We start from the raw sequence: 26,984 nt of genomic DNA, 5'->3' as shown, positions 1-26,984 counted from the left end.
ATGTGTTGTTACATGTTAGTGTTGTTTTTCTGTATTAAAAAAAATGCATCTTCCTTGGCTGATTGGATTTGACACACAGCTCGGAAACATGTGTGACAGGAGTCACACACCCAATCATGCCTCTTTTTTTTTTTTTTTGGTAGTGAGGCTACAGCCCAGAATCTCATCCAAGCCTAACCCTGCCTAGACACCCGTGTTTCTGACCTGCCAGAACCATCCTTGTTCTTGTGGGTCTCTGTGCCTGTCCTCCTGTTGTGTGCTAGGCTGTCCTGGGTGAGTGGGCTGGAGGGGTGCCATGTTGGCTGTCCTGGGTGAGTGGGCTGGAGGGTGCCATGTTGGCTGTCCTGGGTGAGTGGGCTGGAGGGTGCCATGTTGGCTGTCCTGGGTGAGCCGACTGGTTGGGTGCTGTGTCTGCAGGGAGCGGGAGCTGAGGACAAGGTTTGTGTCTTTCAAAAATGTAGCTGTTATGTGATCTTTCCTGGGGCAATGTGAACAAACATCTCACCCATAGAGCACCAACAATGAAAGAAGAAAATAATTTCACCCAGTTTGGCATGGTGAGCCAGTCAGTTTGATTGGAGTTGCTTCCAGGGGGGTAGGTAATGAGCCAGTGGTTCACAGGTGCTTGAACGGCCATGACCGCTCTCCCCAGCAATGAATAACCACTTACACACCCTGGCAGGAAGGGGCCCCACTCACCACCTTTTGACAAGTCTGTGAACTCCCTCTCCCTCCCCTAGGGAATTTTGTGGGCAGAGGTCTCATGTGGGTAACGGGAGCTGCTCTTACTTCAGGATGGCAGTGGCTGCATGAAGTTTGGAGGTCAGAGCCCTACAGTGTACCCCTCGGGCTTTGCCTCTCCCACTGCATTCACCTTTTGCCCTCAACCCCATACACTTGAGCAACTAAAACCTGGGCTCAGACAGTGTTGCCTAGCAACTGCTGAGCCACCTGTCTTTCAGGTAGGTATCTTCAGGGAGTCTGGTGATCTTTAGAAGCCAGCTTTCTGTGTCACTTTTGAGTTGCCAGGTTCATGACCACTGGGGACTCTGACCACAAGACCCTGTTCCCGTTCTGCTGGGTTTATGATACAATCAGTATTACCTCAGACATGACATGACCAAGTGCTGTCTTCACTGGTCTTTGAGATAGTGCTCACTTCCCAGACTACCCCAGGCAGAGCAATAGGGGTTGGACCTTGGCAGGCCACCAAGCTCCAGGTCCTAGTGCTTTCCAGAGTCAGCAGTACCCAGGCAGATCTGCCCAGAGCCATCCCTGGACGGCAAGAGCTGATCTGCCTGGCTGTTGAACCAGTCCTAGGTCTGAAGTTCATTCCCCTCTGATATCTGTGCCCATCCAGCTTGGCCATGATCCTGGTTCCTTCAACACTGGTCGGGGAAGACTAGCGAAGACAGGCGGAAGGTTCTAGAACTTGCTTGGGTTTCAGTCTTAGTCCTGTGGGCATCTGGTACTCACTCGCTTGATGGACACAGACAAGGCAGTCACTGACCACAGGCTTGCTGGGGTGAAGGGGCGGCTGGATGTACCTAGAGCAGCAAAGTGACTCCTGATAGGTGGACAGGTGCTGAGAGCAAATGTGTCTAGAGCCTCCAAAAGAAACCTTGCCTGTTGCATCCCCTGTAGCTTAACTAGGAGACCCCATATTATTTGGAAACTTCAGGTCATAGTAACTGCTGCAGTAGGGAACTCCAGCATGATAGTGTGTAAATGAAGGTTGCATTTCCTGCTTAGGGAGACCCTAATTGGCCTTCCCTGAGAGTGGGTTCTCTTCCAGATGGTGGAGACTGGAGGACTCAGGTTCCTCTGCTTAAGAAAAATTGTATATGTTTATCACATAAAATATGATTTTGTATATATATGTGTAATGGCTTTCTTGGCATCTATAGGGGATGGATTCCAGAATCCAAGTGTCCATAAGTTCCATGTATAAAGTGGAATGGGGCTTGCATACAACCTCACACACTAACACGTGGAGCCTACACATGCATAGACTCCTTTATATGTTAATTCTTCTTTTAGTTATAATACCTAATATGATATAAATGCTTTTAAATGGTCATTAATCTGTATTATTTAAGAAATAATAACAAAAAAACCCTCTATATATGTACAGTACAGACATATTTCTCTTTTTCCAATTCTTTTCAGACAGGGTCTCACTGTGTAGCTCAGGCAGTCCTTGAGCTCAGCATCCTCCTCCCTCAGCTTCCTGAGTGCAGGGATCACAGTTGTGCATCACTGCTTACGCTGCAAGGAGTTTTGAAGTTGGCTTCAGAGATAGAGAGGGCTGACCGCACTCTGTGGATGTTAACTGAGCCAGTACCACCCACCGTCACTAGCAAGGGATTTTGAGGATCTCTTGGGAAGGGCTCACGTTCCAGAGGTTGAATAGGTTAGGTCTAGAAGCAGCCGACAGCTCTTCTGAGGCTCGTGTGTGGCCATCCCCTTTCCATAGTGGAGTCAGGCAAGCATGGCCAGCTGTGTCTATGGACAGGGAGGGGACAGGCCTAACAGTTGGCTGATTGAGCTCGCCCTGTCTTCTGCTCACAGCATCTTCACTTCAGCATCTTTGCACATGGAGAACACCTCACCTTAAGGGCAGTTACGAGGTCCTATCCAGCCCTGGTAGTGTGCAGTCCTCTCCATGGTGTTTGCAACACCTCCTGTTCTGCCTCTGATGCACTGGCAATGTGGGTGCTCTGCTTGCCCAGCACTTGATGAGGCCTGGGGAACAGACAGGCATGTGAGCTCCGCTGAGCCACACAGTGATAAACTCTCTGGTGTGTCAGTATGTCAGGCCAAGGCCATGGGGCTAGCCCTTGCTTTCTTCTCTTGGAGGTATTCCTGCTGCTTTGTGGAAGCTTCCTCCTTGTCCATTGTTGACACCAACATCATTCACAGTGGACACAGGGAAATGAGGCTCACCACCATCTGCTTATCCAAGTCACTGTGAGACTTGAGCAGAGTTTCTTCAGTCCTTGTGGATCTGGGCACTTCCTAGGACAGTGGCCACACCCAAAGTTCTTGGCAGGCCTGTGTCTTTTATTCTTCCTCATCCCACTCCACTATTCCTCTCTGGACACATGTGGGTGAGAAACTAGCACCAGCACAGGGTTCTTGGTTCAAAGCTGAGCCCTGACAGGCTTTTGCTTTTGTTCCCCTCAGCCCCAGGTTCGGAGACAGGAGGCATATCTGATCTTTGATGCCCCAGGTCTCTGAACTCTGTCTACTCTGGGTTCTGCTTGTAGACTGGCTGCTGCTTTCTGGAGTTTGTCTTTTTCCTGGTCTGGCTGCCCAGGAGCAGTGAAAACACAGGTCTCACCATGACCTGCCTCTCTCAGTTCAACCCTTGCCTCAGCACCATGATGCAGGGCCATGCAATATAGACATGCCATGTGCCCTGCCTTTCATGCTGGCATGAGGGTAGTATCCCCTTGGAATGTGAAGAAAGGCTCCCATCTGGGCAGCAGCTCACACCTGGTGTGGGTATCTACTCGGGACCCCATTTCTATGGCTGTGTGTCGGTAGCAGGCCCCTCCACATGTTCCCCGTGCCACTTCAAGTGTAGGCGGTGAGAGCATGGGAATGAGGAGTTCAAGCAACTGCCTAAAGGAGGAAGCGCTCGCCTCAGGAGCTGTGAGCCAGGTACAGGACAAGTAGACACCATGTGACCCACAGAGCCGGGTGGAGTTAGCTAACAACACGCTAGAAGGAGGAAGCCAGAAGCTCTGTTGCTTCTGCTTGCTGAAGGCTCCTTCACAGGCTCAGAACTCGGAGCCAGTGCTGTGGCCTAACAGTATTCTTCCACAGTATAGCGGACAGTGGGGCATCCCCCTGACCTGGGAGCTATAGTTGCTTCTCTTTGCTGTGTGAACAAGTAGGTTTTCAGTGTGAAAGGTGGGGAGCAAGGCAGTGGCTTGGGTGTTAGGGAGCTTGTCTAGTATGTGTAAGATTCTGGGTTTGATCCCCAGCACCAACCACACAGGTTGGACATGGTGGCTGCTGCCTGCTGCAAAAGCCCAAGGTCACAGATGCAGACTGAGTTGGCGACCCGCCTGGGACACATAAGGCTCTTCTCTCCAAAGAAATAAAACCAAGCTGGGTGTGATGAGGCCACACAGTGAGTTCCAGAATGCCCAGGATGTGCAGTGAGATGTAAGCATAAAATAAAACAGTCAAAATGAGAAAGATGTTTGTAAATGAATTTAGTGTTTTCATGTGTGTGTGCACACTCGCATATGATAGGCACATATATACCATTGCGTGCCTACAGAGTATAGCTTGTGGGAGTCGATTCCAGGAATTGACTTAGGCCATTGAAGTTGAATGGAAGGACCTTTACATGGAGCTGTTCTGTTGAGCTGATCATGCTAAGAAAGATTTTCGTATGCAGTTTTCAATTAAGTTTGTTTTGGGTGTGTTAGCGAATCCAACCTGAGCTATGAGCATGCTTGAAAGAGCATGCTACTACCGAGCTACACCCCAGCACTAGTTTCACGCTTAGATGAATCACGCTTCTGATGCTCACACATGTGAGCGAGTCTCAGCTGGTAAAGCAGGTCTGAAAGTGGCCAGATTAGAGGTCATGAGGGTCCAGTCATGCTCCAGAATACACACATTCGTGTCATTAAGGTGACAGAGTGATGCTTGGTGTCCTGCTGTCCTCTTTGTCTTGGCCAAGGAAATGCTGAGCACTCAGAGGTCTTGTGACTGGTGGGTTGCTGAGGGACTTTGGGCCTTTGCTGTCCACCCAGCCTCCCTGGTAGGGTCCTTGGGCAGATAGTGTGAATGTTCATCTGTCTTAGCAGATGAGTTTTCAGGGTAAAGAACCTGCCCAGAGCCCAAAACCTTCTGGGTGATCTTAGGTCCTGGAGGTGACACTGAAGTGGCATGCGGTAGATGAGACTGTCTTCCATTTGGTCAAAGCCACAGGTCACCTCAGCTGATTACAGCCTACTGCCCACTAGGGCCACCCAGGGCTCCTTGCCTTTGTTGGTGGCAAATGCTGGAGTTAAGGGCTCTCACTTGTCACCGACAGTCCCACACGGACAGTCCCAGACACCATGCAAACTAAGATTGCTTCTCGGAGCCAGAGTGGATCTGTTGCCCCAGGGCTCCCAGCTGCAGGTCCCAACAGCCCGCGCACCCTGTGTGACTGAACTCTGCCTGCGTGTTCAGCGCTGTCTCAGGCAGATGCTTCTGAGTTTATAGTAAGCGTTCAAGCCCAGATCCCCAGCTTTCTGCTTTCTGGCTGCCTGGTGGCTTCAAGTACCTGTCTTTAGTTTGAAGTCCATATGGCATGTGTTTGTTTGCTCAAGCTACACAGGGCCCAGCCTAGTGGGTAAACAGTGGAGACTGGTGTCTCTCATCTGGAGGCTCAAGTTCTCAGCACTGTTGGCAGTGGTTTCCTGGTTTGTGGATGTTGACCTCCCTATCTCTTCAATTGAGGACCCTCTCATGCCCTCTTATAAGGATACTGCTGGCGTTTGACCAGGTTACACCTTAATAGCTTCATTATAACTTAATTGCCTCTTGAAAGGTCCATCTCTGTATAGTGTCAAATGTTCTGAGCACATAGGAATCGTGGGTGGGCACATTCACTTGATAACAAGAAGGGCCACCAAGTGTCAGGTGACAGCTGACACTTCCGAGACCTCAGGTCTCTGGAGCAAAGCTACCCTTCATGGCACCAACTCTTCACTGCTGAGAAATATTGTTTAAGGCCAGATGAGGGCAATACCTGACCTGTGCCTGCTGTTTGCCGTGGCCCCACAGTTCCTTCAACAGCCAGGACAGGAATGGGTGCCTCTCTCTGACCCCAGCATGGAATGAATGAGAATTTAGCCATGACCGAAGGCTTTTGGCAGTGTGTGTGTGTGGGGGGGGAGGCTGGCTCATACCTGTGGCTCTGACTGTATCTGCTGAGGAAAGGGAGCCTTTGGGAACAGCATCTGCCCCCAGGGACAGAACTTATGTCCTCTGTTTTAAGTGAAGCCACACAGCTCACAGTTGAATGGTTGGTGCTCCACTGAGGAGTGGCCTGTTCTTGGAAGGTTTGCACTGATAGGCACACATGGGGAGGGCTGGGCTGAGGGAGACCAGCCCAGACACCTGTCAAGGCTGACCTTTCCTGGGCCGATTCAGGAAGTACAGAAACACCCTCGTTGCTTTCTGTGCTGTTGGAAAGGGAAGTTGGCTGGATGGTGACATCCCAGTGGAGGATCACAGATAACTCTGGAAACTTCTAGCTAAGGGACAGGGTCTAGTGGGCACCGCACCATACCCAGAGTCCACTGTGGCTCACTGATAGAGGCTGCTCAGTACTGCCTGAGACCTCCATTCTCCTCAGAGAACCTTGTCGCAGTAACTGCAGGAAGTCACTTCTGATGACACAGAATGCTGGGCAGTGACCTTGCCACTGTTGGGCTGTGGGGAACTGTCTGTTCAGTAACTCATCTCTCTCCCATTGCTTCTCTAGAGCCAAACACAGTGAGCTACAGCCAGTCCAGCCTGATCCACCTGGTGGGGCCCTCGGACTGCACTCTTCATGGCTTCGTGCACGGAGGTAGGGATGAAGTTGCCCTGGCCACTGCTCCATCCCTTTCCTGCCCTGAGCATCCCCCAGGAGGCTGTTCCCCTGACTTCTTCCCTGCTTGCCCTGAGCACCCCCCAGGAGGCCATGCTGCTTACTGACCTAGTTTGGACTTTCATGTCTGGTGAAGTATAAATTTAAACTTTTAAGAGATTGCATAAGAAATTACTGAAATGCCATTGGTGTCTGTTTTTAAAACTGGAAATGAAAGTTGGATGGATGAGGACATCCCAGCAGAGGGTCACATAGAACTTGAGGACTCAGAGCTTCGAGGTGTCAGGGTAGGGCTTTGCAGAGCCTGGGAGAGACCCTGTAAGCCGCTGCCAGCTGCCTTTGAACAACGTTCTTTCAGATGATCACCTGTACTGTTCTGAGTTATTGAAGATCTTGCCTCTAATAGCATGGTCGTAAAGGTCCTGGCCAGGGTCCTCTGACCATAACAAAGACAGAGGACTTGACCCTTGGCCTATGGAGGACACTTTCTACTTTAATAATGTACAATTGTTTCTTTGTGTTGTAAAACAAATAGAAGGAACATATCAATTGCACAAATGGATATTGTCATTCTGGATGAGAGTAAAGTAAACTATAAAAATGAGTCTAGGGTTGGAGAGATGACTCAGGAGGGAAGAGTGTTTGCTGTGCATGCATGAGGATGCTTGGATTTCCAGTATCTCCAGAGGCTGAGATGGGAGAATGACTCAAGGCCAGACTGGGCAGCAGCAAGACCCTGTCTGCAAAGCAGCCATAAATAGACCTGATTTACAGAAAAGTGCCAGGCAAAGGCAGTGAAGGGGTACAGGCAGCAGCACAGGTTGAGAGGTGACCACGTGTGGGTGTCAAGGTAGCAGGTGCTTTTGTGTCACTCTTCCTTTTGCCCTTATTTCTCCCTGCCCGGAACACTGAGTTCCTGTTTACTCTCTGTTTTTGTCCCCAGCTAAGGTGGCTTCACTGTAGCTTTACATGATGTTTCTGTCAAGGATCTCTGCAGAATGTGGACCAGATTTCATCTTTGCCTTGGAAGTAGAGGCCCACACAAACATAAAGAGACACAGCTTACTTGTGAGCTGGAGGCATCAGGTCCTGCCATACCCCTGATTTGAGGGGTTTAAAGCTTGTTTCTATTTGTAACCAATCCCCTTTTGTGTGGTTTCATTTCGATTTCATGATTGTTTGCCTGTGTTCACTAAGTGCTGCCTGCAATGCTCCTTTGGCTGCATGGGCTCCACCCAGGGGAAGTTAGGTCTGCTTTATAGCGAGTGGTGCTTTCCAGGCCGTGACAGCCTCTCCACTCTGAACAGCTGTGTCCTTGTCAGTATCCCCATGTCCTTACTGGCCTCACATTTCAGGTAGACAAAAGCCCTCTCTCTCTTCTGAGCACAGCCACCCCAGCCCAAGCTTCTCTGAGACTCATTCTGCAGCTGTCAGCAAGACTGAAGAGTGAAGGAACCCTTGAGAGGTTTACAGACTGCATGCTGTCCTTTGATCTAGGCACTGTTTGGTTTGGTTTTGGTTCTGGTTTTGTTGAGATAGGGTTTCTCTTTGTAGCCCTGGCTACAAAGAGAATTCTTTTTGTGGACCAGGTTGGCCTTGAACTCACAGAGATCCACCTGCCTCTGCCTCCCCAGTGCTGGGATTAAAGGCGTGCTCCACACTCTGCTTAGGCACTGTTTTTATGTGTGCATAGGCAGCATTTATAGTGGCTATATGATGCTTAATGCCTGCTTTCTGAGTTCTGTATGTTCGATTTATAAACCTGCCTCCTAATTTTTGCAGACCCAGCACCCCCAGCATGCCTGTCAATTCAGAATGGGTGAATAATAATACCAGCAACTACTATTCTGTTGTGTTTCCCCGCAGAGAAATTGTCAACAGGGGAATCTAAAATCACTTGAGTCAGGTTTCATTACACTGTCGTGTAGTGGCTGCCAGTCACATGAGGGAACAGTGAGCCTGGGCAATGTGGGCTGTAGTCTGTAGTCCCCAGTTCTGTGCTGCAGCGTTTAGCAAAGATGTTGGTTTAGCGATGAAGTTGCTGGCGGGGCTTGGCCCTGCTGATGACAGGGTTGTGGAAGGTGCCTGGAAAGACAACCTTTCTTTTCCTCTCCAAGAGGGAGTTCTGAGTTGAGGCACTGGTGGGGAAGCACATACCTAGCTTTGGCTTCTGCCTTCTGCTGGGCCGCAAGTGAAACCTCTCATGGCCCCTTTACTTTCTGAAGTGCTCCCATCAGCCTGGTTGGTTGGTTGGTTTCTCTTTCTTTCTTTCTTTCTTTCTTTCTTTCTTTCTTTCTTTCTTTCTTTCTTTCCTTTCTTTCTTTCTTTCTTGTATGTGTCTTTGTGAGGGTGTCAGATCCCCTGGAGCTAGAGTTACAGATAGTTGTGAGCTGTCATGTGGGTGCTGGGAATTGAACCCTGGTCCTCTGGAAAAGCTGCCAGTGCTCTTAACCCCTGAGCCATCTCTCCAGTCCCTCTAGTTCTTTTTTTTTCTTTTCTTTTCTTGAAGTTCATTATTTTGAACCTGAAGTATGACAAAATGCCACTACTTCTTCTCCCGTCTTCTTGTAGCCGCTTTAGGTACTGCAAGGATGCCTCTAAACATCAGAGGTGCCTGTTATCCTAGTGTGTGAGGCCAGGCCGTGACTACAGGAAATGGTTACAGTTGCACTAGGAGGGCTGCAGTTGCCCTCTGGGTGAGGTGGTTACCATAGCACTCATGACGCCTGGCAGTCTGTGGTCTGATCATTGCTCTGGGCCAGGGTTCCCTGCAGACCCCACCACTCAGGGTGCTCTCTGTGGGTGTCCTTTGCCTCTCACCTGGCTTAGCTGCATGTTTCCTGGGACTTGGGTTCTCCTCCACTGCTTTTGGTGGGTTCCATCCTCCAGTGGCTCCTATAGCAGGGAGCAGGTGCACGAGGATGAAGATGTCTGGGTAAAAGCCCTACAGAGCAGGAGAGATCACAGGGGACAGTGTGACCATGGAGGGTTGAAGTTGATACTCGGTAAAGATTTGGTGGGGACAGGCCCACAGGGCCATATGATGTCTGTCAGCATTGTTGAGGAAAACTCATTGATGTCTGTCAGCATTGTCGAGGAAAACTCATCTGCAGGCGTTTTCTCTGTTGTGGGGGTAGGTAGCAGTTGGGGAACATTTTTCTGAGTTTCGCATACCTGAAAATATGAACTAAGTGTGTCACTTTTGGGGAGTCCTTCCCAGGGGTCTTTCCTCTATGTCTTCAGCTTGCATGGTTTTAACCAGGAGATGTGAGGGCTGGATTCTCTAACGCTTGCATGTTGCGGGCCTATCTCTGCTGTCTGCTGGTGTGGTCCTCACTGTTCATTCAGGCCTCTTGTCTTCATGTGACTCCTCCATTGGCCCCCGGTACCATTCTGCTACTAGACGTATAGGCACATTGGACTAGAGCTGTTTAAAGCTGTCAGGCCTCACCAGCAAGCAAAAGGTTAGGGGGTAGGTCCCATGGGGAGTAGGGTTCCACACTGCTCTGCAGCTCCTCTTAGGAGGCTGCCGCTGCAGCCTTACTGGCCTCTGACCTGCCAGGCATCTTCATGGAAAAAGGTGGTCAGCTTGCTGTGACCTCCCTTTCCTATCTGGCAGCCCTTCCTGGGTCTCAGTAGGAGGAGGCACTCAGTGTGGAGCAGCCTTCCAGTCTCTCTGCCTCTTGGACCATTTGTGTCTGCTGTTAGCAGCCCTTTTCAGAGCCAAGCCACACTCCTCCTCTGCCTGCACCTTTAGGTCTATGCACCATGTGTTTTTCTGAGGGATACAGCTGTGTCCTTGGACCAGTGAGATGGCTGGTTGTTGATTAGCTGTCTTGGTGGCCAGCCTTCAATCAAACAGGGTGGGAGCAAAGAGCTGCCCAGAGCCCACTCTGTGCTGTCAGGAAAAGCTTTGTGGAGGACTTTATTCCCACAGTGACTCTCAGATCCTCCTTAAATAACTTCCAGGTGCCAGAGGCTGCAAGAGAGTTGAGAACGGTATAGTCAAGGATGATTTGGGGACAACAGCAGCTCCATTCCAGATGTTTGGTGGTACCCAGGACCATTTCAGCCTAGACATGGCCATAGGGGATGCAGAATGATCGACTCTGCAGTTCATAGTCAGAGGACAAGAGTTGTGGAGGGGACAGGCGTGGCATTCTGCTTTAGAAAGAAATCCTTGTTTATATTTGGTTCTGGATAATCTTGCTCTGCTGAGGTACACCCAGGGCCTCTTCATGGGGAGAGAGGAGGTTTGTCACTGCTGAGGCACTGGGAGTCAAGGGAGGCACTTGTGATAGCAAACTGGGGACAAGGTAGTTGGCAGTTCTCTTTCTGCTTGAGAGCAAGTTTGCCGGGCATGTGGTCTGTGACTGCTGCCGCAGTGCTCAGGACGCTGACAAGAGGGTGGTTAAAGGGAGGGTGCTACCCTACCGTAGAAAACCAGCCCCCCCCCCCCGTGGAGGATATGGTGCTGCTGGCATGAGCTGGTGCATAGGCCTGCATTTCTCGTAGGGTGTGTCCTGGCTGGTTCTGACGGTTCAGGTGTGATGAAAACCCACTTAGAATGTGCCTTTTCTCAGCAGTTCAGTAATACTCTTCCTATACTCCTTCCCCTCCATGTTTAAAGTTGTGTATTATTTGTGTGGATGTCCATGCTTGCATGATAGGAACGGTGCATGGGCAGTCAGAGGACAGTCTTGCTGAGCTGACCATCTCCTTCTGGGGCTTGAGTTCAGGAGGCCACGCTTGTACAGCCAGTGCCTGTACCAGCTGAGCCGTCAGCTGTCTCTTGCCCTCACTGCTGCAGCAGTCCTGAAGCCATGTCTGTGGTTCAGCATTTACTTACTTTTTGGTGGGAGGCAGTGGCACACACACAGTATCCTGTGCTCGTGGAGGTCAGAGGTCAACCTGTGGGAGTTGATTCTCTCCCTCTACTCTGTGGGTTCTAAGGCTCAAACTCAGGTCATCAGGCTTGGTGGCAAGTGTATTTACCTGCAGAGTCATCTTGCTGGCCCTGTTTATTTTTGAGATGAAATTTACTACCTTGCTCAGCTGGTCTTGAGCTCCTGGGCTCAGCGATCCTCCTACTGGAGCCTTGAAAGCTGTTGGAACTACAAGTATGTTCCACTGCGCTCATCTCTATTTTCAGAGTTTTTATTATCTATTTTATTAGGTTTTTTTTGTTTTTGTTTTTGTTTTTTTGTCTTGGGCACGGGGAGAGGATGTCTTAGACAGTTGAGCATTTGTTGAAAAGGCCGTTTATACAATGTGACATCTGACTTTTTGACTGTAAAGAGAATTTTAAACACAAGGGCCCTGAAGCAGGTTCGATGAAGCTTGAGCATCCTTGACAAGAGTACTGCTTCCTGAAATCAGGTTGCCTCCCCCAGAAGTGCTGGGCCTGGAGAAGTAAAGTCTAGATGTCACATGTACTAGAAAGTAACAAGGAGCCGCTGCCCATAGTGCTGGGGGAGAGGGCCAGAGATGTTCTCAGAGGAAAAGTGGGTGGCTTTGAGCTTGTGGGACTTAAAAAGAAAATTAAAAATATCAAAGTGTTGGTGCTGAGAAGAGAATAACAATCTGCCCACGAGAAAAGAAGAGGGTGGGCTTGGGTGGGAGGCTTCCCTCCTTCCTCCACCTTGGGCTTCTGGGTCCTTGTGCTCCCCCTAGATCCACAAATGTTAGCATAGAAACATGGCACCCAAGTTCATCCCACTGCCCAGTGCCCTGTGCTGCCCCCAGCGCAGGCCATCCTGGTTAGGTGCATGTCCCAAGCCTCTTCTGTAGAGCTGACCCTCCTCTTCTGGGCTCATCTGGCTGTAGTCTCCTCTGCTGTAGCTTCGGGAACTACTCTGCTGCAAGCTGACGTGATGTGTAAACTGTGCCCTCCAGTTCTGTTCTTGGCTGAGCCCTCAGGGTCTGGCCAGCATTTCTGCAGGTGGCCCTGACTCAGATCCAGCCCAGAAAGCCTCCATCTCTCCTCCTGGCCTGTCCTTCTGCCTGCACTGTCTCATCATGTGAAATCTGAGCCTATGTACATTTTTCCTCCTGGTCCTAACCCTGGCCGCTGACTATACTGGCCTTCTGTTGACTGCCCACTTCTCCACATGCCTTCCCAGCATCCTTGCAAACAGGGGCCACACCCTGCTTGGGACCTGACAGGCAGAAGGCAAAGTTTCTGTACTTGATGAGTCTACCCCCTGTGGCCAACTGATCTGCCTGCTACCTCTCCAGACTCATACTGCTTGTGTGCCAGGGTTGGGGAGAGTACAAGTCCCGCCCCCAACTCCCTCTGCCCCATTGCTATGCCTAGACAGCCAAGTCCCTCACCATCCCTATTCACTAGCACATGACTCCTCTGCCATCCCAAGCTGGGCATCCTTCTTTCGTCAGCACACTAGCCAGCCCTTCCTCCCTCTTTGGCTGTATATTCGTTAGGGTGACCAGGGCAGGTAACCTATAACACCTGTGTCCTGTCCAAAGTGACCGACGTGTTAGAATGAACCGTAGCCTTCTCTGCTGCATTCCAGACCCCTTGAAGGTGGCTAAGACCTCCGCTGGCCTACATCTTCTAGGGCTGGACGTGGGTTTATAATGTCCATTTATAATGGACTTTTCTCTACCTAGTCCCCAGGGCACCGGCTGACAAATGTCCCCTGCTGCTTCTCCTCTGCTGTGTGAATGTGCTGAGCAGCAGTCAGCACAGATTTATTTCTCAGTTTCCTGGCTTTTCTGAGCTGAGTGGCTACCTTGTCACCTTGGTGTGCGTGTGCGTGTGCGCGCCTGCGCATGTGCATGCGGGAGCATGTGCCCATGGATGTGGTTGTAGAGGATAACTTCCTTCCATCATGGGAAGAACCATTACCTGCCAAACTATATCTGTTCTCTGAAATTCCCACTTTTTTTGACATTTTGTTACTGTCTTTAGAAATTTGTGGTTGCCATTGCCAGAAATAACTTAATTAACTGCCTTAATTAAGACTTCCATGCTAGGACTTCCTTGCTCCTGTCCCCAGTGCCGCGGGGTGATAGGACCCAGAGGAGCCGGGCTGTGTGGGAGCTCTCACTCACCTGCATCTCTTCATAACCTCTTGTCATCACCAAAGGCTAGGGTATATAAAGTAAGACGAAGCTACTATCATTTGCTTAATATAGGAGGCTGGCACCCACACTCCGTCAGTTGGGATTAAATTTAGAAATGGGGCCATCTCGGATCCCCACCCACAGAGCAGGCAGCGCTGGCTCCGGCTTTGAGCTGCTGGCTGCTGCTGTGGGTTTGTAGGCAGGCCTGACCCAGCCATCCAGCAGGCCTTGGGAAAAGAAAATTAAGCCTCTATTTTTAATCCAGTCAGCATGTTGTCAATACTTAAGAAAAAATCAAAACAAAAATCTGTAAGCAGTTAAATGTTAAGATGCAAAAATATCCCTCCCACCCGGTGTTTATCTCCATGTTAGTGGCCGAGCAAGCCTGACTCTTCCTTCCCATAATTCCTGAAGTGAATGCAGTCTCTAACGACAGCAGATCCTACAATTTTGTTGTCATCTTTTAAAATTACCACGATGGACTGTGTAATTTGCCGAAGGTTTTTTTTTTTTTTTTTGGATGTTGGTGCCAGCAGTGTCTGAATGGGAAGCAAGGGAGGAGGCTTTCTGTGGAGACCTGGGAGAGGTGCTTTAGTGCAGGCGTGGCACTTGATAGCTGTGTGAAAAGGAAGGATGGATGGTGGCTTGAGGGGAAGAGGGAGTGTGGCTCCTCTGTGGAGAAGTGTCTGTCTGGGCTGCACTGACTGCAAAGGCACTGGGGAATCAGGCAAATGGCTTCTGTGTTGTGATACAGTTTATCAAGCTGAGTGCTCTCCATACACATTTGTTCTGTGTCATGGAGACAGCGGCATTTGTGAAGACCGTGCTGGAAGAGCTCTTCTCAGACGGGGCCTCACAGAGCTGTGCTAATCTCAGACTTGCTGTATAGCTGAGGATGGCCCTGCCTCCACTTCCTGAGTGATAGATTACAGCCATGTGACAGCAAGCCTGATCTCTGTGGTGCTGGGGATGGAACTCAGGACTTTCTTCTAAGAAGGCACACTGGCCATGAGGCAGCATCCCCACCCCTCCTCATTTCTCCCTTTTTAATTCTTGTTTGTCTTTGTTCTCCTCTTCATCCTCCTCCTCATTTTCTTGGGAGAAAGTGGTTGGGGAGCTGAGAACGAGGTTAGGGGATGGTTGTGGTGGAGCTCAGAAGACCACAATGCTGATAGAAACATGGACCATGCTAGCCAAGTTCATGACGCTCAGAAGGGAATTTGACTAGAGGCCATTTGTGCTGTGTCCTGGCAAAGGGTGTCTGCGTTTTGTTACTGTCCTGAGAGTTTGGTGTGGGCCAGACTGAGAAGTATTGGATTAAAAGACATGGTGGAGGAAGAGCTTGCAGGTTGTAGCTTGGATGGTGCTGACTGCTCTTAGTGAAGTTTACACTGAGAACTGAGGAAAAAAAATCCAAGTTTTGGGTCTTTTGTTTTTTCCCTGTCAAGTTTGGATTGAGACAGAGCACATTTAAAGTTGTGTGTGTTGGTGGTAGGAGTTGTTAAAGAGACTAGTGACATTAAATGGAATTCAAGAGCCAGGTTTGACTTGGTAGGTAAAGGTGCTTGCCACCAAGCCTGATGACCTGAGTTTTGATCTCCAGGACACATATGGTGGGATGAGAACACACAAACACACAAAGGAAAGGGAAAGCAAGCAGTTTGCACTGAGGCAGTCAGAAAGATGCTTCATACCTCAGAAATCAGCCACACTCCACAACTGCAATCCCAGAGTATAAAAGACTCCATCTGAAAACTGTGGCTTTGTGCTGGACATGCACACCTTTAATTTTAGCCTTCAGAAGGTAGAAGCAGATGGATCTCTGTGAGATGGAGCCTGGTCTACATAGCAAGTTCCAGGACAGCCAGGGCTATCCAAAGAAACCCTGTCTTGAAAAATAGACAAGCAGTAATTTATGCAGAGCTCTCCAATGTACCTGTCTCATGAAGAACTGCCTAGGCATTCAGAAGCCTTTGCAGCCATGGTTGTCGTATGTGTATGCGTGGCGGGGGGTGGGGTGGGGGTTGGCAGCAGACCTTTGAGTCGGCAGCAGACCTTGGCACCATCTCCAAGGCATTCAGAATTCAAAAGATACAGAATCATTGAGCCTTCCACCCAGATTTTGAAGGAAGGCTTGGCGTGCAGGGCAGTGTGTGCTGGCTTAGGACCACTTCAGGCCGTTCTGAGAGCTACAGGGAAGCTGCGTGGCTGAAGCTGTTTCACTGCCTACCCCAAGGTGTAAAGAAGATAATAGAGTGAAATGTCTGTGGCAGAAAGCTGCAGAGGATGAGTAGAACCAGTCCAGGAGACACCATGTGCCTGGCTACCAATGGCAAGACTACAGGACTTAAGAACTTGTTGGACACAGGGCTGTGGAGCTAATGTTTGCTTCGATGGGCTTGGGGCTTGCTGTAGCCTGGTCTTTTTTGCTGTTCACCTGTTGGTCCTGTTTGGAAATGGATGTTTACTTTTAGCATTGCATGTTAGAAGTATGTGACTTTCTGCTTTTCAGAAGGGCTGGCAATTAGTCTGAGGATTTGAGGGAACAACTTTTGGCTTTGAACCTTGTTAGAACTCTTAAGCTTTTGGAATTTTGGTGGTGGACTGGACACATTTTCCAGAATGGAATGGATGTGAGTCTGTTGTGGGTAGAGGGCAGAATGGTATTGTTTAAAACATTCTGGGTGTCAGCTTAACAAGGGCTGGACAGCGGCCTGGCTGACTTGGATCTGTTAGTGTCTGTCTCCTTAACAGTACATTCATAGCCAGCCCTGTCTCTGGAGCACCAGGACCCGGGGTCTGGCGTGGGTCAGGGTAACTGAGGCACAGTTCCAGATATTCATGCCACACGTGGTCCACTGTATTCTGGGACACCTTGTGGCGTCCACATATGTCATTTGTGAACCTGGAGTTCATACAGCCATGCTTGTTTCTTCCAGAATCTTCTGGGGGATCCCAGCCTTGTGTATTAGAACTGTCTGCATTTTAGAGACAATTTCCCCTTAGTGGAGTTTATGGCAGCAAGCTGACAGTTTTAGTAAATGAGGAAAAACTGCATTTAAAAGTATTAATGGGGCTGGAGAGATGGCTCAATGGTTAAGAGCAGTGCCTGCTCTTCTAAAGGACCTAGATTCAATTCCCAGCACCCACATGGCAGCTCACAACTGTCTGTACTGTCAGTTCCAAGGGATCTGACACCTTCACACTAATGCACATAAAATAAAAGTAAATAAGTTATATTTTTTAAAGTATTTATATCTTTCCTTTTTTTTTTTTTTCCTGGCTTTTCAAGACAGGGTCTCTGTGTAGCCCTAGCTGGGACTACAGTTGTGTGCCACCACCCAACAAATTCTACATTTTAACACAAACTCTTCCTTTCTTGCCTCATTATCCCCTTCCAAAGCTAGAATATCTAGAGACCAGTGAGGTGCTCTGGGCATGGCCCCTCTACACACACAGTAATTTTCTTGCCTCCCCATCCCTCACCATGATCTAAAATCTCTGCCATCACCCTATTCCACTTCACTCTTGCTCTGGCCAATCCAGTTGGGAAAGCAGCAGAGCTTGGAGCCCCTGGGCAGGGTCTGGACCTAGTCAGTCCCTGCTGTGTCTCTGGGCCCTCATCTTCTAGATAGAGACAACAGTGCACCTGTCTCCCAGGCTGCTCTCCCGGGAGGCTCCTCATCGTTTGTCTGTAGTTTTTGAGAGCTGTGTATGGCTCCGACCCTGGTGGACAGAGGCCCCCCCCTTCCTAGAGCTGACCTTCTCCCAGGTCTCTGAGCTCGGCTGGCAGCAGGCCACAGCTAGCTTTGCAAAGTCTCTGGGTTTGTGTCCACCTTTTCTGCCAGTGCCAGGACGCAACTCGTCCTTTTTGTACTGGAAACAACCAGCTCGAGTTTGTCAGGATAAGGTTCCTGAGGACTGTGTCCTAGAAGAGAGCTGCTGTCCTGAAGGCACAGTGCTGGGAACTCAGCATCCACAGGGTATTGTGCCAGTGAGGCCAGCAGCCAGGTCCCTGCACTCCTGCCTCTTAGCCATCCCATGCTTGGCTGATAGGAGAGGTGTAAACCCGTATCTAGATTCGTCCTTTCTCGGTGTATCTAGAGCCCATCCTTTCGCAGTGTGCAGTGCCAGTGTTGTCCAGCAAATGTTATAGATGCAGTCTGAACCATGGGAGCCGCTATTGGCCACCAAGGACATGGTATGAGGACGGTGAGAAAGCCCCTCTGAGCATGTGCCCATGCCTCATGCTGATCCTATTGTGAGCGTGGCCACCGGCCCCGCTCTTGTCACTTCTGGATTTATGGAGAAAATCTACCTAGAAGAACTCAGCCTATGAGTATTCTCTCTGTCCTCTCCTGAGTCCTTATGTATGTGCCAGAGTGCACACACACAGACCTACTGTGAAGCCACAGCCAAATCAGGAGATAGTGGCATGGCCCAGGGTGGGCCTTCATGCCAGTGGCACCTGGCCAGGGAGGCTGACTGTTCTAATGCCCTGTGCCCACCTGAGCAGAGTGTATATGGTCCCAGATTTCCCCGACTCCTCCAGAGACATCTTATTTCTCTTTTTTCATGTGTTCCTCTCCAATCCTGAGTCAGCAGAGATGCACAGGAAATTGGGGTTCAGTTCAACAGTACACCTTGTTTCCCATGATGGCAGCTGTGGCAGGCACTAGCCTGTCACCTCATCTGTTTGCTTGTCAGTCACCCTGTGTATGTGCTGACACCTCCTGAGCACAGGTGCTAGGGCTACCTGCCCACCTGTGGGCATCCAGTCACACTGCCATGGCCTCCATATGCAGGTATATGGGTTGGGGGGTGATTTGGGGGCAGAGACCCATCCAGGGACTAGGCATGGGATTGTACCTCAGGCTCCTCATTCCCAGACCCTGTGCCCTGAGCCACTGTGATGGGTTCCCACACTCACTCAGCTCAGAACTCCATCTTTTCAAAACTGGAGCATTGACTCATGGAGGACCCCACTGTGTTTTGATTTTTGGACATCCCAGGCTAGGGACTTCATCTTAGGGGTCCCTCCCTTGCTGAGCCTGGGCTGGGCTTGTGGGGGGGGCACCAAGGATTCTGTGGTGGGTCAGGCAGGGCTGTAAGTGCCTGTTCTGTACCAACTCTTCCTCTTTGAAAAGGTCAAGTGCAGTGCGACCCTGCCCAGACCTGGAGTGCAGAGCTATAGCCTCCTTACTCTGCTTGCCCCTCCCTGCCTGCCCCTCCCCTGCACAGGAGGGAGAAAACTAGTGCCAGTGGTTGTCCTGTACTTAGAACTGGGGCATTTTGTGACTCTGTGCCCTGTTGTTGCTTTGAGAAGTGGGCTCTTGACCTCCTGTGGAGGCTAAACAGGGCAGCCCCTGTGCTCAGCACTTGGAGATGGTGCCTGTGGCCAGCTCTCCCTGCTTCCTTCCCCTCCTCCTCACCACAGTTAGCCAATCTTTTCCACTTTACTAAAAAGTCCTATTAGTAAAAAATGTAATTTTCTGCTGGGTGGTGGTGACCCATGCCTTAATCCCAGCAAGAGGCAGGCCTGGTCTACAGAGCAGTGCCAGGACAGTCAGAGCTACACAAAGAAACCCAGTCACAAAATGTCATTTTCTACAACCAAGAGCACTGAACTCAAAAATAGTTTTTTACTGTGGGAATACGCAATGAAAGCGTCAAAGGAAGTGTTTGTGGCCATCAATACCTGGCCATTCCTGTTCCTTACTTACCCTCTGGAACCTGTCAGGGGCAATCACAGATGTCATGAGCTGGCAATAACGTTCTGTTTTCAAACATTCACTCTGCTAGTATCACACCCCTTCAAATTAGGTGTGTAAATCCTCTGTGTCCGGTGTCCTCAACTGCTTGTAATGCTTTTCACTCAGAGAGTCAGAAACCAGCCAAGGCTTTTGTGGCATTGAGGACAGTCAGCAGGAGCAGAGCAGCAGGGGGCCTGGGCTGGCCAGTGGCGTCACCTGCCAGCACATCAGGCCTGTGACTGTACTAGTTCCTGGGCCTGGTGGATGGTGGGACCTGGAGGCTTTGCTCCTCGAGCTGCATCTTCAGAACCAGCATGTCTGAGAATGAGGAGTGATGAGCTTTCTAAAGTCCACGACATCTGCAGGGTGGATGTTACCACTTGGATGCTGTTGTAGGTGATAATCCCAGTGCTTGGGATGCTGATACGGGAGCTGGTCTGAGATACATTAGCAAGGCCTATTGTTGTCTCAAAAATAAGCAGGCAGGGGACCAACACATTGGCTCAGTGAGGAAAGCACTTGCCATGCAAACCCAGTGACCTGAGTTTGATCTCTGTAGTCCACATGAAGGTGGAGGGAGAGAACCAACTCCACAAGGGTGTTCTCTCACCTCGTGTATGTGCTGTGGTACATGCAACACGCACAGGCACGGTGATGATGATGATAAAGTTTAAATAAAAATAAGCAAATAGGGCTGGCATGATGGCTCATTGGGTACAAGCAAGACTAATGTCACCAAGACTAATGACCTGAGCTCAGTTTCTGGTTTCCACATACCAGAGTTGCCTTCTAATGCTGGTTTACATGACTTCACCGGTACAGGCATGCACGTTTTTTTTTTTTTTTTTTTTTTTTTTTTTTTTGAGACAGGATTTCTCTTTGACTGTCACTTTGTAGACCAGGCTGACCTTGAACTTACAGAGATCCACCTGCCTTTGCCTCCCCAGGTGCAGGGATTACAGGTGTGCACCACTGTGCCCAGCTATGCACGCTTAAGTAAATTAAAGTTGTACTAATAAATAAGCAGCGTGTTGCTCTTGTTTCTTTTGGTCTATACCCAGGAAATAGTTTGCTGGATAGTGGGTATAACAGATCGGTTTTGGCTCAGGACCCCCAAGACCAACTTCTCAGCACAATTTATTTGTTCCACAGGGACAAAGGACAGGGAATAAGAGACAAAGACAGATGATAAAGGATGAAGGAGAATGGGAAAGGAACAAGGGAGGGAGGAGGAGGTGTGTTTGTGCTGGAGGACAAAGGCCTGCCTCTGGATGGAGAGGAGACAGGCTGGCCTATAGGCAAATGGTTTATAACCCTGTGTTAGGATGAGGTGTTTAATTTTTTTAAATTTATTTAATTTATTTATTGAGGTGTTTAATTTTGAGTGGGCACGTTAGTTAGGTGAGCAAAGGGGACTTTTGATCGCTGGACCTTAGTAGTCAGTATCAGGAGGATGGAAGTGTCCAAATAAGGGAGTAGACCTTGGTGACCAGCTTTATGAAAGTAATCTAATAGTTCTTAGCAGCGAGAGGGAATGGGGGAGAAGGGCAAGGCACCCCAGAGCCATGTTTGCCATGTTCGGGCTGGCTAGAGTTCCTTCAGTGGTGTGGTTGTATTGTTAATGTTTTGAGGACCCTCTATACTATTTTCCCACTGTATGGTACTTTAATGATGGTTTGTACTAAGCAGTTTTACAGTGCCACATTTGGTGCTTGTGGCATCAGGTTGGTACTCGAAGGGTTTGGCTCTTGGAGCATGTCAGGTTTCAGCGTCTTGATTGGGAAATGTTTACCTCCCTCTAGAAGAGAAGCCCTGTGCCCCCGGCAGTCACTCCCATTTCCCTCTGGTCTGCCATCACTATGGACTCTTGAGTCTCTCTCTTACTGTAAGTGGCCCCCAGCATCTGGCTTGCTTCGCCCTGTGCTGAGTTTTAGGTTCACCCATGTTAGTGTCGATAGCTTCAGTGGGTGAACCAGCCACATCTTGCTGACCTTTACCAGCTGGTGGGCGTTGGTGTTGTTTCTTTTCTCTGGCTGTGATGACTGAGACTGCCATTGAATTTGTATTTGTGAGTTTGTTTCTCTGTGTGTTTCTGTCCCTGGGTGTGGAACAACTGAATTACACAGTTTATTTCTACAAATCCAGCTGTTTCCCAGAAGTCACCCCTTTCTCAGTCCCCTGGAGGTGGAGGACTGGTGGAGATGGGGCTGTGGTGGCAGTAACACCACTCGGGAGGCAGGGCCAGGCGGGTCTCTGAGTTTACAGAGCGAGTTCCAAGACAGCCAGACCTACACAGAGAAACCCTTTCGCAAGGGGGAAAATATGGAAGGACTGGTGATTCTGAGCCACCCTTGCCCTGTGTTACCTGAGTTTGTTGTTGTTTTGAGATAGGGTCTTGCTATGTAGCCCAGGACAGCCTCTGAGTATATGGTTACAGATGTGTGCCACCATATCTAACCAGCTGGTGTTTTGACTGCATCCTCCCAGGGGACATTGTCATAAACTTTTTCTGACAGAGTGCAGTTTGTGGGAAACTGGAAAGGGGCTGTCACCTTGTTGGTTGTTTAGAGTGACCATCGTCACATGCTCTTAGGAAGTCAGCTTTACGCTGCAAGTCACAGCCTGCCACTGTGACTGGAGCCCTTGCCTGTGTGGGTGGAAGGACTTGTCTCCAGGATGTAGAATGCTCCCTCTTCCCCAGGTCACACCAGCCCGTGCCCCTTTGTCTGTGCAGGTGTCACCATGAAGCTTATGGATGAGGTGGCTGGGATTGTGGCTGCTCGCCACTGCAAGACCAACATAGTTACAGCTTCTGTGGATGCCATCAATTTTCACGACAAAATCCGGAAAGGTAAGAGAGCTCTTCCCATGAGAATGGGGCGAGGGGCAGCCCTTTGGGGTCGCTGGGTCCCTGATGCCACTTCACTTTGTGCTTGCACCTGGTGTCTGCCTGTGTGCCACAAGGAGCAGGAAGAAACACCTGTGAGGCTGCTGTTTGTTGATGTGACCCTGGGGTGAGGGAGGCTTCTGTCCCTTGAGCCCAACATTAGCTCATCCTGTTAAGACGGGGAGCCCTGAGATGCTCTCACTTGAGGTGCCTCAGGGCGTCCCTCCTTGGCCAGCCATGTTCACCTTGCTTGAGGGCTGCTTGGGAATCTTCACATGATGGGAGTGAAATCCCATGGCTGGGCCTCTGCACCTTGTAGGGCGAGTTCATCAGTGTTGTAGCCTTATGAGCTGCAGGCAGAGGGTGAGTCCAAAGCTGGGCGCCGGCCCTGGGACCCTGCAGCCTGAGAGCAGTCATGGGAAGGGCAGTACATGAGGCTAGCCCCTCGCATGGCTGGTTATAGACTAGGAGCCGTGCAGCTCAACCCCTTCACTGCCTTGCCCACCTGGTGCTGAGGCCAAAGCCTGGTGGCCCTGGGTGCGCGCCAGCATCTGGCAGCGGCTGCTGCGTGCTGAGAGGAAGCACTCTGAGGTTGGGCAGGTGCAGGCTGAAAGTAGGTAGGCTTTCCTGCAGCGGGCTTGAGGTAAGGACAGACAACACCAATGTGCTTCCAAGAATACATCCTGACTGATAGATATCTGCCACAAACACAGACAACAGTTGTTGTTTTAACGGTTGCCAGTGACAAGTGGTCTTGTCTGCTTTAGCTTGCTTCTTGGGGTTTATGTGTCAGAAGCCCTGAACTTCTGAACGCTGTGCTCCTTGTAGCTCATGCCTTTGGGGAGAGGACAGTCCTGAGTTCAGATTTCACACTTCCCTTTTTCTAGAGTTCCTGCCTGGTGACAGGGCTGCTTAGCATTTCACTGCTAAATGTAAACCCAAACCCACCATGGAGACCAGGCTGGTGTGTGCAGAGATGGTCCTGCTCAGTCATCCCTCGGTGACCCTAGAACACTGAGAAAAGTGTCCTAGACAGCAACTTTTCCTCTGTGTCCAACCAGCAGCAGCTATAGCAAGCCCGGAGTCAGAGAGCCCTTACAGGAGCTCAGCCCTGTTCTCAGAATGAAGGCTCCAGGGAGAAGACCCCCACATCCTCCCCCTGAGCCCCCAGCTGCTCAGGAGCCACTGGGAAGCTGTTCAGGAGGCAGTGTCTCTGGAGTACAGGAGCTGCTACATCCAAAGGGAACCATACACCAGACAAGAGTCAGGCAGCTTTCACACCTGCCACTAGAGTGGATGTGACTTTGAGGACAGAGGCACGCAGCATGGAAGAGGGTCTTCATTTTCAAAGGTCCTTGACTTTGTTGACACTCTGCTCTGCCCTGACTTCCTCTAGGGAGTGAGGGGAGGGCTACTGTACAGAACCTCCTGGGCTGGCCTGATCTCCGTAGCGCTAAAGGGCCGTGATCTTGATGGTGTACATCTTGAATCCCAGCACTCAGGAGTTCAAGGCCAGCCAGGCTTACACAGTGAGACCCTGTCTTCAAAAAAACTATCTGTGATGTGAGGTCCCTTCTCTAGAGACCCTGCCCTCAGGGGCTGCCCAGTCTTTTCTTTGTCCTTGTACTATACAGCCCGCTGGCCTAGAGACCTCTGAGGAAGGCATTGGCTCCTCCCACAGAGCATCAAGTTACTGCAAATGATGACATCTTGTTTGAGATTTGAAGGAATTGAGGCAGTACTGAAATAGAAGTTGTGATGTATGACCTACTTCTGTGTCAGTGTCCTCGGGCTTTTACACACTGTTGCCTTGTTTGTTGTTTCTAAAGAGATGTCTCCTGTGAGGTCCCCGTGTGCTGTCCTTTTACAGAGGAGCTGTCTTGGAGTGTGTCCAGGGAGGCTGGTCCCTCTCAGGTGGCACTGACTGTCTTTTTCACAATTGAGGTTGTGCCATTCTATCTTAGGTTGGTTCCTCAGCAAAGAGGGCTCTGGCACTTCAGACCAATGTGTTCTGCTTGTTCATCAAAGGCACAAGGTTGGCAAGTCCCTCCTGCCTCTGGGTCTGTGGTGATACAGTGCAAGCGTGTCAGGAGCTATGAGGAGGGAGGCACTGACAAGCCAGTTCTGATAAAGCTGCTGAGGTCACCTTAAACCCTGGGGCTTTGTTGCCTCTTGAACCGCCATCCCTGTGATTTTCCTTTGCTCACACCTCTGCTCTGGCATGGAGGAGGCCACAAGGGACAGTTTTGCCACCTCCTCAGAAAAGGTGTGACATGCATCAATGTGTACAGGATGAGGCAGCATCCACAGAGCCCAGGGAACCTGGCCTGCAGGATGGGCCTGGCACACATGGGCTCTTCGAAGAACAGTGTGAGCTTCCGGGGCTGCTGGGTCTGATGCTGCAGACTGAGGTGCTTAAGATGACAGAAATGATTTCTTTCCTGACTTTGGAGGCTAACATCTAAATCTAAGCTATCATTAGGGCTGCACATGCTCTGAGAACCCATCCTGCCTCCTCTGGCTCCCTGTGCCCTTGGCCACGGGCCATCTTTTAGGTTTGTCTCTCAGGACACTTGGCTGTCACTCAATAGGGTATCTCTCAGAAAGTTAGGCCAACAGCGACAATGGTCACAGGACTGTCCCCAAATGGTCAGAAGAGATGTCTGAGTTTTAGCAGAGCAGGGTATGTGCTAAGGTGCAGTTAGCTTCACCAGGTTTATGAACATAGGCCCAGTTTTCATAGTCAGGCCTTCCATGTGGCCTTTTGGGCTACTGTTTGACCCTGCTCTTGCAGAGCGGAGCTGACTTGCTGTTTACAAACTCTGTTCTTTGGGGATGACTTTTAGCTAGTGCCAAGAACACAGAAGACACACTCCATCCCACCTGTGCCTCATAGCCTCCATGGCTACCTGTAATACCCTCTGTGCAGCCTGGTTAGCCTGGCATCCTGGTACACTGAGGCAGGCTGCACTCATTCACACTACAGGTGTTGTTTAAGTTAAACTCTCCAGTGACTTCATGCACACATTAGGTTGTGTCCAGCCCTGTGTCGTTGACCCCTTGCCTGATAAGAAGTGGGAGGGCAGGGTCCAGCTCCTTCAGCTCTGTTGGCCTGACAAGAACATCTCAGGATCTCCACATCAGTACCAGGGATACTGGGGACAGTGGGAGTTGTGAGCTGTGCCAGGCCTGTGGCCACGCTTAGAGGACCTGCTATGCCCAGGTAGAGTGTGAGGAGGATCCTGGACAGCACACAGCATGGTAGGTGGGTAGAAATGGACAACAATGCCATCACTCACATGACATAATGTATCCCACAGGTCACGCTCTCCATTTTCCTTTTCAATGAGACATTACATTATTTAGAGAAACTGGTTTCTTTAGAGAAACTGGTTGGGTTTTGGAGGTACTAGTTAGGAAAACCAAAAGTGCAGTTTTCTGTGAATAACTAGTCTCCCAGACTAGCAAGCAGGGACACTCCGAGAGGCTGCAGATGTCACATCAGCATGAATTTGCTGCTCTGTGCTTTCTTGAGACACTTCTGGCACACAAAACACAGAACTGTTCACAAACTTTGGAGTGCTTGCCAGTCTCTCAGGCTTGGTACCAGCTTTGTTTTCTTTTCTAAATGCATGGCATACTGCTGTAATCTAGCTGCTGCAGCCTGGGGAGTGTTGCCGTCTGCAGGGAAATCGGCTAGGGCAGCTGCAAGCCTCATGGGGCATGCTGTCCAGGGGGGCTATCTGCAGCTTCAGAGCAGGCTGTTCACAACTCAGCCACTTGATACATTTGCATTTGACGTTGCTGACTTCAGTGCCAGCTGCTGTCCTGAGAGCCTTCCCTATCAGGCTCTCCAGCCTCTTATCTCAATGTTCCAGTCTGGAAACTTGAGCATGAGAGGTTGAGCTGCCCACAGCCACTGGGGCTCAGGTGTTTCTTGGTGACCCCCGAGAGGACATCCAGGCATCCAGGGCCCAGAACATCAGCTGCAGGGGAGGGGGAACGTATAATCTCCACAGGTCAAATACAGCAGCATCTACCTTTGATGCTTGCTTTGGATGTGCTGTGACTACAGTTGCTTCTCACATTTGAATGGGAACTTCTGTCTTCTGAGGGTGTGTGCAGCGGGGATTTAGCCTAAGAAAGACACTGCTCTGTTGCCCCCTGTCAACCTTTCTGTAGGGTCCTGCCGAGTCCAGAGAGTGTCCAGTGGATAGTTGAGTTCTGCCTCCAGCAGCTCCCTACATTCCCTTCTATTGGCTTTGTTTAAAAACAAAAACAAATGTCAGGTAGTGGTTGCACATATCCTTACTCCCAGCAGTGGGTGCCAGAGGCAGTTGGATCTCTGTGAGTTTAAGACTAGCCTGGATCACATAGTGAGTTCCAGGACAGCCAGGGCTACCCAGAGAAGCCCTGTCTAAAGAACAGAAAGCAAAGCAAAACAAACAAAAAGCAATACCAAAAATCCTTTTTCTGTAGGTTCATTGTGTATGTATACATGTTTTGCCTACATGTATGGATGCATATCATGTGTGTGCCTGGTGTTTGTGGACTGGAACTGGAGATATGGGTGATGGTTAGCCACCATGTAGGTGCATGGAATTTAATGCAGGTTCTCTGCAGGAGCAACAGGAGCTCTGAACTGCTAAAC

The 26,984-nt window shown here is 50.1% G+C and overlaps 1 protein-coding gene across 4 annotated transcripts in view; it reads left to right on the top strand.

Annotated features, from left to right (window-relative positions):
* Acot7 (acyl-CoA thioesterase 7) overlaps positions 1 to 26,984 on the top strand; it is a 93,224-nt gene that overhangs the window by 53,352 nt on the left and 12,888 nt on the right. For all 4 annotated transcript variants that reach the window (XM_060378976.1, XM_021644250.2, XM_021644251.2 and 1 more), the window contains exons 6-7: positions 6,500 to 6,586; positions 22,181 to 22,297. In XM_060378976.1, coding sequence (XP_060234959.1) covers positions 6,500 to 6,586; positions 22,181 to 22,297 — 204 coding nt within the window. The remainder of the gene's footprint in view (positions 1 to 6,499; positions 6,587 to 22,180; positions 22,298 to 26,984) is intronic.

This window comes from Meriones unguiculatus, chromosome 3 (assembly GCF_030254825.1).
Source record: "Meriones unguiculatus strain TT.TT164.6M chromosome 3, Bangor_MerUng_6.1, whole genome shotgun sequence".
NCBI classification, from domain to species: Eukaryota; Metazoa; Chordata; class Mammalia; order Rodentia; family Muridae; genus Meriones; species Meriones unguiculatus.
The sequence above is the reverse complement of the archived record's forward strand: the minus strand, read 5'-3'. Positions and strand labels throughout refer to the sequence as shown.